The sequence below is a fragment of the Anolis carolinensis genome, chromosome 1, assembly GCF_035594765.1.
Source record: "Anolis carolinensis isolate JA03-04 chromosome 1, rAnoCar3.1.pri, whole genome shotgun sequence".
Taxonomy (NCBI): domain Eukaryota; kingdom Metazoa; phylum Chordata; class Lepidosauria; order Squamata; family Dactyloidae; genus Anolis; species Anolis carolinensis.
Window position 1 is genome coordinate 284,289,875 of NC_085841.1, and position 17,359 is coordinate 284,307,233.

Consider the following 17,359-nt stretch of genomic DNA (forward strand, 5'->3'; position numbering starts at 1 on the left):
CAGGCTCCATCCTCTCAGTGTCCAAGCATCCTTGGATGCTAAAATTGTGTCATGTGTCCTTAGTCTGTTGTTATTAGGTGTCTTCAAGTTGACTTTGCTTTATGGAAACATTCTCTGTGTATTTGACTTCAGGTCATGTGGCGACTTATCGTGACTCCATGACCTTCATAGATATTTATAGGCAAGGAATCTTCAGGGGTGGTTTTGTCAATTGCTTCCTCTAAAATATAATCTGGTATAATCTGGCACCTGGTATTCATTGCCACTCTCCCATCTAACTGCTAACCAGGGCTGACCCTGATTGACTTTGGGGTATTTGGGCCCTATGGAAATCCCACTGTAAAATTTCTTAGGAGCTCTATTGTTTTGCTTTGAGGCTGAGACTTGCCCAGGCTCACTCAATGGAACAGGGATTCAGACCATGGTCTCCGTGTTTAACACTGAAACCACTAGACCAGGCTGGCTTTTCAATAAATATCTATCTGACTTAGGAGCCCCTACCAGTGAAAACACTACTATCAGAATTGTCTCTTTCTGCTTGGGAGCATGCAATCCCACTACCATGGCATAACAATCCTGGGGGTAATGCTATGGAGGGGCTTGCTCTAACTTTGCCCATTGAAGAAACATCTCATCTCCAATGATTTCAGTAGAAAGAGTTAAAGAGTCTGTCGTGCTGTCAATAGGTGCTGCTGCTTCTTTGTGTGTCAGAAGCGACTTGAGAAACTGCAAGTTGCTTCTGGTGAGAGTGAATTGGCCGTCTGCAAGGAAGTTGCCTAGGGGATGCCCAGATGTTTGATGTTTTACCATCCTGTGGGAGGCTTCTCTCATGTCCTTGCATGGGTGCTGCTGCAGGGGAATATCAAGACATTGCTTTCTGCACTACCTATTTTCAGGTACATAGGGTCTTTGATCTGGCTATTGAAATCAACAGAAATCTTATCTCAATCACAAAATGTGCTTATAAGAGGAGACATGATAGCCATGTACAAATACATGAAGGGAAGTCATAGGGAGGAGGGAGCAAGCTTGTTTTCTGCTGCCCTGCAGACTAGGACATGGAACAATGGCTTCAAACTACAGGAAAGGAGATTCCATCTGAACATCAGGAAGAACTTCCTCACTGTGAGAGCTGTTCGACAGTGGAACTCTCTCCCCCGGGCCGTGGTGGAGGCTCCTTCTTTGGAGGCTTTTAAGCAGAGGCTGGATGGCCATCTGTCGGGGGTGCTTTGAATGCGATTTCCTGCTTCTTAGCAGGGGGTTGGACTGGATGGCCCATGGGGTCTCTTCCAACTCTACTATTCTATGATTCTATGATTCTATATGTGGACACTACAGCCATTGGGAATTTCTGAATACACTTTGCAAACACTCTTGTTTCTGAATTAAAAAAAGAACTTCATGCTACATTTCACTGTTAATTTTCAAAATCATATTTATTCTGGAAGATTAGCTTTGTATTAGGCAATAATACCATAATTCATGACGCATAAAATAATTCATATGAGGATATGAGGCTTTTGCAGTCATATATCAATCTCATGTGAGAAGGCCTTATCTAACTACAGTACTATTATAGAAGCTTCTAAACCTTCTCTTGTTCCACACTAAGAGCATGTGCTAAGTTTCACTTTATACACCTTTGAGTTTTTTAATCTCACAGATCTGCAGCTTTGTAATTAAAAATAGATACTGAAAGTGCAATGAAGAAGAGATGTCATATTTAGTAACTGTTGGGAGTGGTGGTTGTTAACCACTCCCATAAATACCAAGAGGAGATGAAATATAGAACAATCACACAATATATAAACACAAATCCTAAAGCACTACAGCTTCAACATCAAAAATCTTGAAATGAAAGTTTTCTATTTCGGAATGCTGCTTATCTTGACTCATCTTACTTTCACATCTTTATAATAAGATATACATATTCATGCTATTTTAAATTATAATTCTGCATCTAAATTTAGCTCTGGTACATCCCAATATGAGATAATATATATTGTGTAACCCATGCAGAGAATATGCACAAGATGATGATAATGATACTGTAGCTAGCTAGCTATGGAGAGTCTATAAACTTTGGGAGCAAATATGTATAAGTCTGTATCATTTAACTGATATTTTGATATCATTTTTTAAAAGACTTCTATACTGCTTTTCTGTAAGAAGAATTGGTTTATGCTGTGCAAAGCTCAACACTATAAAATGAACAACATCAGCATAACCTATGAGAAGATAATTATATTGCCAAAAGAAAAAAAAAAAGATTAAACCTGAAAAAAACTTACTCCTACCTCTTGTTGGTTCTACAATTTAAAAACATGCTAGGGACAACCTTATACCTCCATTTTCGTACCTCCCACTCCAATCATGAGCCATCTATGGGTACCAGCCCAGTAAACAAGATGAGGAGAAGAGTACATGGACATTTCCCAAGTACATGGAGATATATTTGCAGACACGAAAGTGTTTTGAACATCTAATTTGATTGCTCCTTAAGATACAATCAACTTGAGGTTTTGGCTTTTAACTCCATTGTAAAATATTCACAGTTTTCACAATAAAAGCATGAATCCTGGTTGAATCAGCAATGGTAGAACACATGATAAAACAAGCTGGGCACAGAATATTGTTTGAGAATTCAAAATGACTGTTCATTTTCTGATGGGTCTATGACCATAATAAATGTTGTTGTTGTTGTTGTTGTTGTTGTTGTTGTTGTTGTTGTTGTTCTTTGAGAACACAGAACTTCTAGACCATTTTGATAACCACTTTATCAAACTACACAGAGAAGCCATTGAAATCCACAAGCCAGGCCCGGTTCTTTATGGAAGCCCATGAAGCCGCTGCTTCGGGCGCAGCCATTCTCGTGAGATTTCATGAGATCTCGCAAAATTTTGCGAAAATACAAAGTACTTCTTTGTTCCGCAGCGAGCGACCCAATGGTCGCTGCCGCCGCTGGCGGTAAGTTGGGTGGGGGGTGTAATTTTTTTTGGGGGGGGGGCTAGGCTTGCTTACATACTAAAAAAAACTAGGGCCGCTCCTGCCACAAGCACATTGATAATTTCAACAGAAAGGAAGAAACCATGAAAATTAATCGGTCGCTTCGGGCGCTAAACATATGGGAGCACAGTTGAGACTGCTTTTTCTGTTGATTTGTTGTAAAACATGATGTTTTGGTGCTTAATTTGTAAAATCTTAATGTAATTTGATGTTTAATAGGCTTTTCCTTAATCCCTCCTTATTATCCAACAATTTTGCTTATCCAACGCTTTTATTTTTCAGTGATTTTTTTTTTGGGGGGGGGGGCGCCAAAATTCTGTTCACCTACACTTGAAAAATACCTAGGGCCAGCTCTGATCCCATGTTTTGGTGCTGCCTGGAAGCACCCTTAGAGATAGCTTTTATCCTAGTGGTGTGGCTATGTCAAACTCCATGAATTGAAACTGATATGGCATTGGGGGCTGTGAGGTGGTGGTTGGGGTGTGGAGGGATGGGTGTGTTGTTTTGTGTTGTGTGCTGGAGAAGGTATGTAATTTCATTGTGTAATAGCACAATGACAAGAAAGCTATTCTATTCTATTCTATTCTATTCTATTCTGTTCTATTCTGTTCTATAAATCCCAGCATTGCATTGCATTGAGCCATGGAAATTAAATTAGAGATGAGGTCTCTCAAAGAGGAGCTCCAAGTATTCCTGAAGCAGCTTTCCTTTTTGCTTTGGTGATGTTCACTTTTAAAAATGAGCTGTGAAGTTAATGTTCTCTCAGAATTGCAATAAATATTTGACATCCTTGTTGTAATGACATGATGTTAACACTGTCATGTTTATCTATTAATTGTTCCTCATACTTTACAGAGTTAATATTAACTCTGGAAAAAATAGTTTTAGTTCAACTAATTCGATTCCTGCTGTTTTCTATTAGTGTGACTGAAGAACTTTGGATCTTTGGCAATTAATTTGTAACTGTGGCAGACACTGGCTTGTATACTATTATGAATCCTAATGGGATTTAGTTATGTTCTGACCCCTGAATCAACAATTGATTCAATGAATCCACCCTAGTAGTTAGTACTAACCATAATATTCAGGACCCTATACAAATGGAAATTCACCAAATCAAACTTCTATTTGGTTTCATAAAACTCAGCACTCAGATATTCACATTTCAAAATTATTCCTCTTACATCTTCATTTCATAATTTTGGGCACAATACAGTTTCTATTAAATACATTGGCTTGTTATGCTTGTCAAGTTTTGAAACTGATAAAATGTAGCCACCAGTCTTCTTGAACAAAAGTTTTGCATCATAATGTGAATCATGACACACCCCAGCAGATAAGCTTTTCAATGCTAATTAAAGTGATTAACTACACAACATTCACACTGACCTCTCTCACCCTAGACTTTCCACAGATATATATTAACCTCTTTGCTTAGTTTTCTCCATACCTCACAACCTCTGAGGATGCCTACCATAGATGTGGGCGAAACGTCAGGAGAGAATGCTTCTGGAACATAGCCACACAGCCCAAAAGACATACAACAACCCACTGTTAGATCTGTTTTGTGAAATGGAAACATTTTGTGAAATAGTCCTTTTAAATTTTTGAAAAGTAAAATTATTATAATCTATTTTCTAACATTCCCTGTTCCTGGTTTTTCAGGATGACAAGTGACGAAGTCTACAGCATCATGTAGTTTTAGAGGCTCAAATATTTGCAGTGACAAAAGAAGTTTTCGTGTTCTCATGATTAAAACTAAGGAGAACATGGTCCTCTTTGGATTTTCACCTGAAATCTTATGGAGCAGGGATGGAAATGCATTGTTTGACAGACAGGGCCGGCCGGAGATAATTTAAAATATAAAGCAAGTGGGGAAAATTGCCCCCCCCCCGCCGGCGCGGCGGGAGGCATGGCCATGTGCTGCGGGAGGCACATGGCCACGCCTCCCACAGTGCCGGCGGCGCCTGCCTCCCACGCCCTGGCCTCACCTCCCGTACTGCTCGCCCTGACCCCGCCTCCCACGCAGCGTGGGAGGCGGGGCCAGGGCATGCTGGGCGGGAGGCAGGGCACCGCGCACCCTGCCCACCTGGCCAGGCGGCGGGAAAGTCCCTCCAGGCCGTGGCAACTGCAGCCTGGAGGGACTTTCTCTGCAACCTGGCTGGCTAGGCAACGGCAGCAGAGCCAGGGCGAGCAGCGCGGGAGGCAGAGCCAACCCTGGCCCCACCTCCCGCGCTGCTCGCCCCGACCCTGCCTCTCACGCAGCGTGGGAGGCGGGGCCAGGGCGTGCTGGGCGGGAGGCGGGGCACCGCCCTGACGGTGCCCCGCCTCCCACCCAGTGTGCCCTGGCCTGGCTGGCCTTGCCCAGCCAGCAATGCTGTAGTGGGGGAGAGCTCGCTCATCGCCGAACAGGCCTTCCTGTTCGCTGGTGAGCGAGCCCATGGTCCCCGCTGGGGGGGGAACCCTGACGGCGCCCCCCCGGGGACCTGCGCCTGAGACAGCCGCCTCACGTGGCCTCCATGTTGGGCCGGCCCTGTTGCCAGATGTTGTTGAGGATCATTGTCCAGCATTTGTCATCATTGACTATGCTGCACAGAACTGCTAAGAAATGCAAATTAACACCTGCATGCGGAAGATAGGAAAATGAGCATTATTGGATGGAAAGATGAAATTATACACTGCCAAATTAGTAAAACCTTGATAGTCCTTTAATTTCTTGAGAAAAAAAATACTATGGTATTTGTCATCCAACTGACAAATGCCAGGATTTCATAAAACAAAGCCATACCAGCTAAAGTGATATTAAACTAGTATCCAGTCAGTTTTAATCATGAATTGTATACTTGTGTCTTGTGTTCACTATATTTTAATCTTTGTTCTGTGTATTTTAATATTTTTAATCTGTGTATTTTATATTATGTTTATGATGATTATGTGCTTTTAGCTATGTTGTAACCTCAAGCCATGAGGAGAGACAGGTAAGGAATAAAATAAAATAATGCTATTTTGCTATATTCTAGTATTAAACAAACTGATTTTGTTTAATAACAAAATCCTGATCCTATCCTACATGAATTTGATGGATCTGAAAAAGACATCACTGTATGCAGGTAGGCTAAGGGCACAACTCCACTCACAGCTTAGGTTGGTGTGTGATTCGATCAGCTCTGCAGTGGCTAACACTGCACAGGACTGATCTGGATTAATCTGGAGGAAAGCCATTTAACCCCGGGGAAACTAACTCAGGGGATTTGGGTTGTCCCCCATGTTAGAGACAGTTGAAGCAGCTGGGCTGGTTCCTTAGCAGCCATTTCGAACTTCCCTAGGGTCATTTTATCACATTCCTGGCTATAAAATGCCCCCCGCCCATGTTTAGATTCTATATTACTGGGCTAACTGTGTTTTATCTAAATTCTGGTACTGTTTGTCTCATTTGCTTTAATGCCGATTTCTAACTCCTGTAAGTTGGGGACATATGACCCTCAGACTGCACTTTCCCCACACCTACTGTAGCTTATAAACTTCCAACTTTCCTGAGCTGTTTTAATGAGTGAGTCAGTACGTTAAAGTAATGTTTAACCTTAAATAAAAAGCTCATCAGATAAAAAGAGTGCGAACTCTTGCATTCCTCCTTCTTTCTGTCCCTATTTAACAGGGACCTTGGGCATTTCTTGACAAGACATACTTATTATTTCTGTGTCAGCTAATTCCTTTTCACCTACCTATAAAATAATTCCTGCAAAATCACTCTGGAATGGACTAGACCTGAAGTTCTGATTGTATATTGAGGTCAATCTGTGATTTTGAATATATAACTGATAAATCATGGAGAGTTCTTAGCTTGCTTTGGAGAATAATTTAAGTTACAAAAACAAGCAATCAAAACGTGACTTGGGACCTGCTATCAACACAATGACCAGCTTCATCCGTCCAGATGTTAAGAATTTTGTTGCCTGGGACTATGTTGTCTTTGCTGCCCTTTTTCTCATTTCTTCTGGAATAGGAGTCTTTTTTGCAATTAAAGACAGGAAAAAAACAACTTCGGGGGACTTTTTGGTGGGCGGACGGCAGATGACTTGTGGACCAGTAGCCCTGTCTCTCACTGCCAGTTTCATGTCTGCGGTGACTGTGTTGGGAACGCCAGCTGAAGTGTATCGTCATGGCTCTGCCTTCATTCTCTTTTCCATAGCATATACATTTGTCATAATTTTTACTTCAGAACTTTTTCTACCTGTATTCTACAGATCTGGAATCACAAGTACTTATGAGGTAAGGTTGTTTTCAGATATATCTATAGATAGGAAAAGATAGGTAGGTAGGTAGATAGATGTACAGTATGCCCTCTGCTTTTGGGGCTAGGAGGTGCAGTAGCCCTACAAAAGTAGGGAAAAGCAAAATTTAAAAATGCTATTTGTTTTACTTGAGGAAAGCCACTTAACCCTGGGGAAACTATCTATCATAAAATCATGGTAGAAGACCCAGAGATTCATAGATAACTGTTCTCTAGGTCCTCCAGCATAACTGTGTGGTAAACCTTTTGCAGATATTGACCAGAGTAGCCCCAGAGAACCTAAAGATTCAAAAAGAGAGAGAGCATATTATTTATTAATTTATTTACAGTATTTATATTCTGCCCTTCTCACCCCGAAGGGGACTCAGGGCGGATCACATTATACACATACAGGGCAAACATTCAATGCCCATAAACACATCAAACCGAGACAGAGACAGACAGACAGACAGACAGACAGACAGACGCAGAGGCAAGTTAACCTTCTCCTGAGGGGATGTTTGATTCTGGCCATAGGGGGGAGCAGCTGCTTCATCATCCACTCTGATGGCACTTCCTCACTTCCTCATTCCAATGTTGTAAATTAGTTAAATTTGCCTCCCCACTTTTTTATAAGTGGTACCTTATTTCCTACTTGGTAGATGCCACTATCTTTCGGCTTGCTAGGTCAGCAACGAGCAGGGGCTATATTTTATTTTAAATTGATGGGTGCTCACCCCACCACGGGCTGGCCTCGAACTCATGACCTCATGGTCAGAGTGATTTATTACAGCAGCTGCTCACCAGCCTGCGCCACAGCCCAGCCCCCAATTAAATCTGCAAATAACCAAATTCACAAAATTTAAACCCACAAATCTGGAAAGCTGACTGTATAAAATATAGCCATCCTTGTACTTAGCCATCTTAAGACAGTTTGACATTTTGGAATTTGTTTTATGGGCAAAGGAATAGAGTGCTAATTTGATTATCTAAGATAAGGCAACTTTTTGTGTGTGTCATGAGCGACATGAGAAACTGCAAGTCGCTTCTGGTGTGAGAGAATTGGCTGTCTGCAAGGACGTTGCCCAGGGGATGCCTGGATATTTTGATGTTTTTACCATCCTTGTGGGAGGCTTCTCTCATGCCCCCATATGGAGCTGGAGCTGATAGAGGGAGCTCATCCGCGCTCTCCCCAGGTTGGATTGGAACCTGGCAGCCTTCAGGTCAGCAACCCAACCTTCTAGTCACAAGGCTTTAACCCGCTACACCACTGGGGGCTCTATTAGGCAATGAAATAAATAAATACATTCCTTCATAAAGATGGAAATGGTGCACCGTGTAATTTATTATTGTGATTAATATGTTAGTTTGATAAATACATGGCTAACTTGACCAAAAACTGACAGTTTAACACAACACAAACCTTTTAATATCACCTTCCTGACAGTCCTGCTGTCATTTCTCACTATTTCAAAACTCTGGTAACACCATTAACAGTTTATGAAGATGTGTAAGTATTAGTAAGGATCATAGGGTCATATTCTCTCTCTCTCTCTCTCTCTCTCTCTCTCTCTTTCTCTCCCCCTCCCTCTTTCCCTCCCTCCCTCCCTCCCTCCCTCCATCTCTTCCTTCCTCCCTGTGTCTTTCTATTCTAACCATTATCTGATATCTTTTGTGAATACGAAATTGTTGAATATTTCTTTGTTGTCTGAGTATGTACAGAACTGAAGAGTCTACTGTTTGCAATAAATAAAGCAATGTCATAAATGTCATAAAGCAATAAAATTGTCAATGGTGGTGGTGGGAGTCATTAGGAGTAAAATGATTTTGCCCCTTTCCGCCAGCCCTACCTTCTACATAATAGAGAACAGAGGGTTTTGGCTCTGCTGCTGGCACTTCCTGAATTTTGAACTAGCTTTCTGAAGATGGATCAGGGAGCACCAAGACTATTGACTCAGCTGAAATTAGAGCTGAGTGTCAAAACAGAAAAATTACCAGGAACACAATGTATAACTCTTGTGTTCTGGATGTAAGAAAGACAAGCTGGAACTCTTCCACCAAGTGAAGGTTGCACTTTAATCATTTGATGATATAGCAATTGGCCCAAAACTGCCTTAGTAACAGGTAATTGTTTAAAATTTGGAAGTGGTAAAGGTGTAATTATTGCACGAATGAAACCAGCAAATTATATATAGCTATAAAGATAAAGTGTTTCATTTGGCAAGCTGTATACAATTTGAGCAGAGGTGTTTCATGAGATGGAAAATATATGTTCTTTTTAAAAGAATCTAAATCAAGCCTACAGAATATAGCAAGCTGGAATGCTCTTTGATGTTGTCTGAAGTCTTGAAATGACTACAGAGATGCCACATTAAACAAAAAAAATGCTTTTCCTACATCTCTTTAGAAGCATTATTGCAATGGTTAGATAGAAGAGATGTGATTTTGGACTCATAATAACCATGCTGGTTGGGGGATTCTAGTTGTACTTTACTTGGTTTCTAAAAAGACACATTGCTAAATTATGCATTGAAGGCAGGCTGGAGTATAGATGGCATAATTAGAGAAAGGGAGGCAAGCTAAGGACAAATAGGGCAAAGATAGATATGGAAGAGGTGCCCAATCAAATTGGACAAAGTAGCCCAAGGGTAAGGCTTAACAGATTACCACAGAAATGAGGCACACAGAAACTGTTGACCAGTCAGATAGCTGCCTTTAGGAATGAGTCCTTTTTTTCTGCCCTGGGAATTAATCCTCCATTTAAGTCACTATAGCTTGCGGATAATAGATATCATTTTTACATTGGAAGCAAAAAAAATTGGTTACTTCTGATTTCATAAGAATTGTTAGGAGTGGAAATGAGGGACTGAAAACAAATGACTGTGTCCAGATGCTCCCCTTGGCATAGCAATGCTTGTTAATTAAAGGGAATTAAATTATAACGAATTAAGGTAAAGAAAGCATAATGGTTTGGGAAAGTTTATGGAAAATTCAGCCTGCAGGCTGCGTGTGAATAGTAATTGAAACCACAAAATATCATCATTTGACTCCTGAAAACCCATTCAAGATATCACATACCTAAAACCCCAAACCCCAAATTAGCCAAAATGAAAACTGAAAGTGATATGACATCACTTCTGGTCATGTGAGATACACCATTGTGCTTGCAGCAGTACTACATGGAAAATGCCCCCATACCCTCTGCAATAGTCCATGGCTGGTATAATGGAGTGATGATAGCCAGAGATTTGGGAGATGCAAGTTGAAGTTCCAATCTTGGGTGACTAGGCCAGTTAGTCTCTGTCAGCCTAACATGCCAATGCAGTAGTAAATCCATTTTGGATTTCCATCCAAGCTTTAAAAAGACTACCCAAGGTGCTGCACCTATTTTGAGGGTAAAGCCGGATCTACACTGCCTTATATCCTAGGATCTGATTCCAGATTATTTGCTTTGAATTGGATTATACGAATCTACATTGCCAGATATATCTGGGACCAGATCCTGGGAAATAGGGCAGTGTAGATCCAGCCCGAAACGTTTGATAATTTTTTAAAAGTCTGGACTAAAAATAATGAAGAATCCACTTTTTCCTTGACACACAAACAATCAACAGCCACTGGGGAAGGTAGTCATTTTTGCATTATGCCCACGTCATTGAATCTAATGATGGCTAACAATGTAAGGCAGTTAGATGGCTCCTTGGAAAATGTTTAAGAGAAATCATGAGGGCTCGTTTAATCAACTGATGTAGTTCTTAAAGCTAGAATTGGGAGCATTTATTGATTTCATTCTATTTCTAGCCTGACCTTCTTCCAACCATCTCAAGGCATAGGGTTTCCCAACTGAAATATGTGGAAGGCTTCTGTATCTTTAATGTTTGTGTAGAAGAGGGCATTTTTTCTGGTGTTGTCTGTCATCCAGTTTGGTAACAAGCAACTACCGTTGAGATTCTTTAGGTCAGCAAATTGTATACTGTTAATATGTTTCTGCTCATGGTGAAAATCTGTTAGTAAACTGCAGCTGTGGCCCTTTATCAATTCCATGTACTCTTTCAGATCTTAATTCCATAGTTAGCAGAAAATATTAATTTGATTTCTAACTGTTCCAATTTGAGGTGCCTATGTTGACCTACAAACTCAAAATCACTTGGGGGCAAGATATCTGAAAGACTCCCTCCTCCCATATAAGCCTTGTGAGATGTTTGGAGGAGGCCTTGTTGCATGCCCCAACGCCTTGTGAAGTTAGCTTGGTTTATACACAAAACAATAATTTTTCTGTAGCAGTGCCTCAACTATAAAACTCCATACCTAAGGGATTTAGGTTTGTTCCATCTTTTTTATGCTTCTGGCAGTTATCCAAAACAGTGTTTTAAATTCCGGCTTTAATTGTTTTAAAACGGGAATCTAGAGTTGTTTTTACATTACTTTTAAGAGATTTTGAAGAATATTTTAATGATATAATTGATTTGTATCTTTTCATAGCCTCAAAAGCCATTGTAGGATGGAAAGCAATACAAAAATACTGTAAATAAAAATAATTAATAATTGTTTTAAAGAATATGCATTTTAACAGTGATTAGCAGACCTACCTTTTGACTAATGTAAAGTAACAACCAGCATGATATCATTTACTCTCTTCATTTTTTCTTGTAGTATTTGGAGCTGAGGTTTAACAAACCTGTTCGCATTGCTGCAACACTGATTTACATAGTACAGACGGTAAGACATGCTCTTCATTTATATGCTCTAATTTTAGAACACCCTGGAGGTCTGCCACAAGTTGTCCTCTATGTATGGAGATTTTCTTTTGTAAGTATCATCTTCTTGTATGCCACACCTGACATATGTGACAGGATTTGGTTTATGTTCTCTTATACAGAACACCAGGAAGCTTCTTCATATTTGGAGTCTGTATTAACATATGAAAATAAATCTATTTGATTTTAACATCATTGAATTTGATATGCCTGTAGATTTTTCTCTTTCTGGGATGTGTTTACTGCAATTATAACACTGTGATATATCTAGGCATTTCCAACCTGCCTTGTGTCAATTGACAAAACCACACATAAACATTAGGGCCATGCAACTAATTCAGGAATGCTGTTTTCTACATGGAACTGAGCCAATTTGGATGGATTGATTTGGACCTGGTCTAGAGTGCATTAGTGTGACGTATTGGGTCCTGGAATGTACTGGCACAATCCACAACAATTTGGAGCAGGTCAAATATTCAACCATCAGAAATAAACAGGATTTATTGCTCTTTTGATCTTGTTTAATGTCGTGTATATTTTCTTTTATTGTGTTGTTTAATGTGTTATGATTTGTTGTTCTATTATATTTTGTTATATTGTATTGTTCTGGGCATGGCCCCATGTAAGCCGCCCTGAGTCCCCGTTGGGGAGATGGTGGCGGGGTATAAATAAAGATTATTATTATTATTATCATTATCTCCATTATTCATGCAAATGTTCATTCAAACAAGTGTGCCTTCTAATTCCACATCAGGAAAAGGCCAAGGTGGTATGAAACAGAGAGGGGGAAGGGGAACTGAGTCACAGTCCTAACATACGATTACAATTCAAAATAAAGATCTCAGTCATTCTACAATCACAGAGTATGTGGAGGGAGACTGTGAACAGTTTGAATTTATAGTCATTGGTCTCTTGCATCTCTTCATTCATTTATCCCCCTCTCCCCCTGTTATTGTGATGACTCATGGGCCTTGTAGTCCTGTTCCTAGTACTATTGTGGCAGACGAAGAGGAAATCATGGGATTTTCGCCGGTTCAGCCAGAGCCGGAGTCTCTCCACCTGGAGGATGTTTGTCCTCAAGAATTTAGCCAAACAGGCCTTGGGCAGAATTCCCCCCCGTTTTCCCGGAGGGACAATTATAATAGAGATAGAGGAGTCAGAGAGGCTAATCGCCGGAGCCTGAGAATCGCTGCCAAACAACTAGCTGATTAGATCTGCTTCCCTTGGGAAATTCTAAGGAGTCATGCATCTGGACAGAGTTGGGTTTCGCTTCCCGTTCTCTAGGGAAAGTGTTCTGTTGGCGGGAAAACGAGACCCGATATAGGTGCTGGTCGCAAGGGGAACTTTGCGGAGTCAATTGATCAGCTTGAGGAGAGAGATCGTGTGTGGACTTCGTACCCCAGTTCCTTGCTTCCCGGATCAAGTTTCAAGCCTACCTTGTTTCACGTTTTGCCACGGACCTTGTTCATGCTTCATGTTTGTCTCGTTTCAAGTCTTTGATCTAGCCAAGAATCAAGTTTATTTTCCAGCCTTGTTGTCAAGCTACATTGGACTTTAAAGACTCTGTCATTTCCCCACACTATTGCTTGGCAAAGTGTGTGTTTCGGTCAAGTGGATTAAAACTTTGAACTCTAATATCTTATATTGGACAATACATTTCTGGACTATATTTGACCTCATCTGAAAGGTCTGCTTCTGAACTATATTCTTCACTTGTTTTTATTGACTTTATATATTTCTATAATAAAGATATTAGATAGATTCTGGCCTCTGTGTAAGGTTATTGGTGCTCTGCAGCCTGGGTCCTGACAGTTATCAGCATATCACTGAAAGATTTATGGAGGATAACCCAATATATATGTCTATTCAAGAAAACTTTGTTCCCATAAGAATTTCAATTCAATTATCTAAAATAGCTTCAGCATAAGCAGCAGATTCTCACTCCTAGAAATTGCCCAACTTCCATTTTTTTAGGCAATTTTGCAGATAATTTTGCAGAACTGTAGATATAGGTCACTATGAGTTGACTAGCTTGTTCTGTGAAGTACTACCATTTAATATTATTTCTCTTGAAAAATAAATGCAGCTTTATACATTTGTGTATGTTTAATAATTACCAGAGGTGAAAGATTGGAGAATCAAAGTGATTGAAATAAAGGACATGGATTCATTGACTTTCATACTAAAAGAACTCACCGGTAGAGGACTGAAAATGACGGACTGGTCAAGTTTTCAGAATTACTTTAAAAAGATTTAAGGATGTGAAAAGGACTCACAGAAAAAGGAATGGAAGGAAGGACAGAAGTTACAAATTTTCTTTCACCCCTATTTTTTCTTTTTCTTTTTCTCCTTCTCTCTCTCTCCCTTTCCCCCCTTCTTCTTATTCCCCTTCCCTGCTACTATTTTCCTACTTTTCTTCATTTAATTGTTCCCCCACTTATTATGTAGTTAAAGTTTTTATTTGTTCAATAAAAATTATAAAACAAAAAAAAACAATTCATTGCTAATGGAATAAGTGCTTTAATAGTAACATACTGACATTTTAAAAGTTTAAATAGATTTCCTGAAAATTTGGAAATAAGCGTTAAATGATCCCAAATGACTTCAGTCCAAAACACAAATTTTATGGAAGTAAATCCTGTAAAACACTATGGCCTAATGCAATTATTGGTATCAGTGAATGGAAAATTGGTAAGTCAGCAATTATGTCATTTCCATTTATTCAGTTTAGACTTAGGTCAGTATGATTTACATTTGAGTAAACTTTGCTGGAATGTCAATACACAGGAGCATTATTTGCATGGAAATAACTTTGATTTAAAACTACAACTTAGAAAACACTTCTTAAATTATCACACCGAGTGGACATTAACTGTTATTATCCAGATATTTAAGTGTTAGCACCATTTTCCCCATTAATAGACAGTTATCCCAGCATCTCCCCAAGAAGCATAAACCAATACGCATGGGCTTTCTTCAGGGATGAATGCCTCAGTAGTCAGCCTTGCAAATTAAGCATATGTTAATTTATCAATGACCAATCAAAAACAGATGGATGATGAGTCCAAAGTAGAGTGAATTAATCAATCAGCAAATTTATACAAGTATTGACATCAAATTAATATTAATGTAATAGTTATACTTTACTTGGGTCCAGCAATTGGATCTAAACATAAAAACATTAAACTGAAAGAAAAAAATCATGTAGGATGACAAGTGAACAGCTTTCATAATTTGCAAGAGCATTCTTCAAACATATATAGTTTCAGCCTATGACCTCTTCACATGGCTCAAAATATGCATCCTAGGATGCTTATAGCTGTGACGCCTCAGGGCAGCGTGAGCACTGGGAACCAGACACGGAGGCCAATAAACAATCTAATATCTTTATTAAAGAAATAAAGGAGTCACACAAAAATAAGCAGAGTATATAGTCCAGCAATAGTCCTTTCAGAAAAGGTCAAATATAGTCCAGTAATGTGAAAGTAGATGTCCAGTATTAGAGTTCAAAGTTTTAAATCCGATAACCGTAACACACTCAAACTTCTAGGCTGTTTGAGTGGGGATTATAGCAAGGTCTGTCAAGGAGTTCCAGGTTTCAGGTCCGAGGCTAGGATAACAAGGCAAGGCAAGGTTAGTCGTGGTAGAGCTGAATTGCTGTCCAGACTTGGCAGGGAGACGAGATGCAACACCCGGTCTACTCGAGAGTAGTGCGCCGCAGAAACTAGAGTCGATGTGATTTCCTCAACTGACACGTTGACACCGCAAAGGTCCGCCTGCGCACAGAACTTTTATGGGACTCCGATCTCCCCTCAAACCAGGTGCCTAGACACTTTTTCCCAAGGGAAAGTGGACTAAAGTCAACAACTTGCCAGATGCAAGCCACCCGGGAAACTCTCAAGGGAACAAGCTTAATTAGCGCTTGCTTTCTCCACTAATCTAGCACTTTTTCTCCTATTCTCCTTCTCCGAGCGAGATGTTTCCCAAAACAATTTCCGATCAAAAGGAGAGCTCTCTGGAGAACCAGGCTCTGACTCAAGGGCCTTTGTAATTAACTGTGGACTAAAACTGTCAACAGGGGACATCTGGAATGGAGCTGAATCTTGCTGAGTCGGCACAAACCCCATATCCTCTTCGGTCTGATCCATAATGGCTACGGGGTCATGACTCGAGGGTCTCTGAGACACTACAATAGCCAGCCTCGGGGATACTGCCGCCTGTGGCTCTGCTCCTAACTGGGGGAAAAGTGCCACCAGACAATTTCCCCAGTAACATGGGAGGCTTCCCATGTTGTGCAGGGGCGACACTTTCCCCATGTGATGGGGAAAGCATTGTAAGAGCGAGCTGTGTGCAGGGTGACATATTATCCCTCTGCTCCTTCTTCACCAGAAGCCAGCTGAAACTTACACTTTGATCACATTTCTGTACTATCCACCACAATGCAGCAAAACCTCTGTAGAAATATTCACTATATGAATGCCTATTTTCATAGAGGAAAGTCTAACATAATTTCTCATAGTTGAACATATGATACTGGATATTGTATTACAAATTGGGATGGAGTTTGATGAGTTGAGTGATAACACAACAGTTTCCTCATGACATTTCCCCCCACTTTTTGTTACTTTTTTCTATAGATAATTATTGGGTTATAATGCATTTAAGTGAGGATCCAGTTTGCTTTTTAAAATCTTCTTTCTCTTCCTCCACAGATTCTTTACACTGGAGTGGTAGTTTATGCACCAGCTTTGGCTCTCAACCAAGGTGAGTTTCCACATTACTATGACAGTTATTCTTGTGGCAGCCCCAGAGGCAAAGGAGAAATGTGAAGCAAACATCATCTTCTCCATTTGGATGCTGTCCATTCCCCTTTCTCTACCTAGAACTGTATTATTTATTTGCTCAGTTTTGCTTTTAGTAAAAAGTAACTGGAGAAGCTATGTACTCAAGGTCCTGGCTAGGTGCCCAGTTGAGGGTAGTGATCTAAGACTGATAATGTATTTCAACACTTTCTGCCCTTCAGCTTTGTTTTCTTATCTCATATATACTTTGAAGGTTGTGATTATTTCCTCAGTTAACTTGATGTCCCTACTAATTGTAGATGTATACAGTCTGACACGGCACCACTTTGATTCTGAGTAAATTTGCTCAATACACTTCACCAGTTAGAAAAAATAATGTTTTTTCCCATATTGTTCTCTTCTTCAGATAAGAAATATGAAAATCTCAAAAGTTTGTACACATTTTTGGGGCTTTTTGCTTGATGTATTGAAAATATTACAATGATATACATTCTGGATATATATATTTTTTACATTCAACCTCA

The 17,359-nt window shown here is 40.1% G+C and overlaps 1 protein-coding gene across 1 annotated transcript in view; it reads left to right on the forward strand.

Annotated features, from left to right (window-relative positions):
* Positions 1-6,631: 6,631 nt before the first annotated feature.
* Positions 6,632-17,359, forward strand: part of slc5a12 (solute carrier family 5 member 12) — a 33,043-nt gene continuing 22,315 nt past the window's right edge. Inside the window, exons 1-3 of the mRNA XM_003224248.4 lie at positions 6,632-7,275; positions 11,930-11,995; positions 16,746-16,797. Coding sequence (XP_003224296.2) covers positions 6,919-7,275; positions 11,930-11,995; positions 16,746-16,797 — 475 coding nt within the window. The 5' untranslated portion in view covers positions 6,632-6,918. The remainder of the gene's footprint in view (positions 7,276-11,929; positions 11,996-16,745; positions 16,798-17,359) is intronic.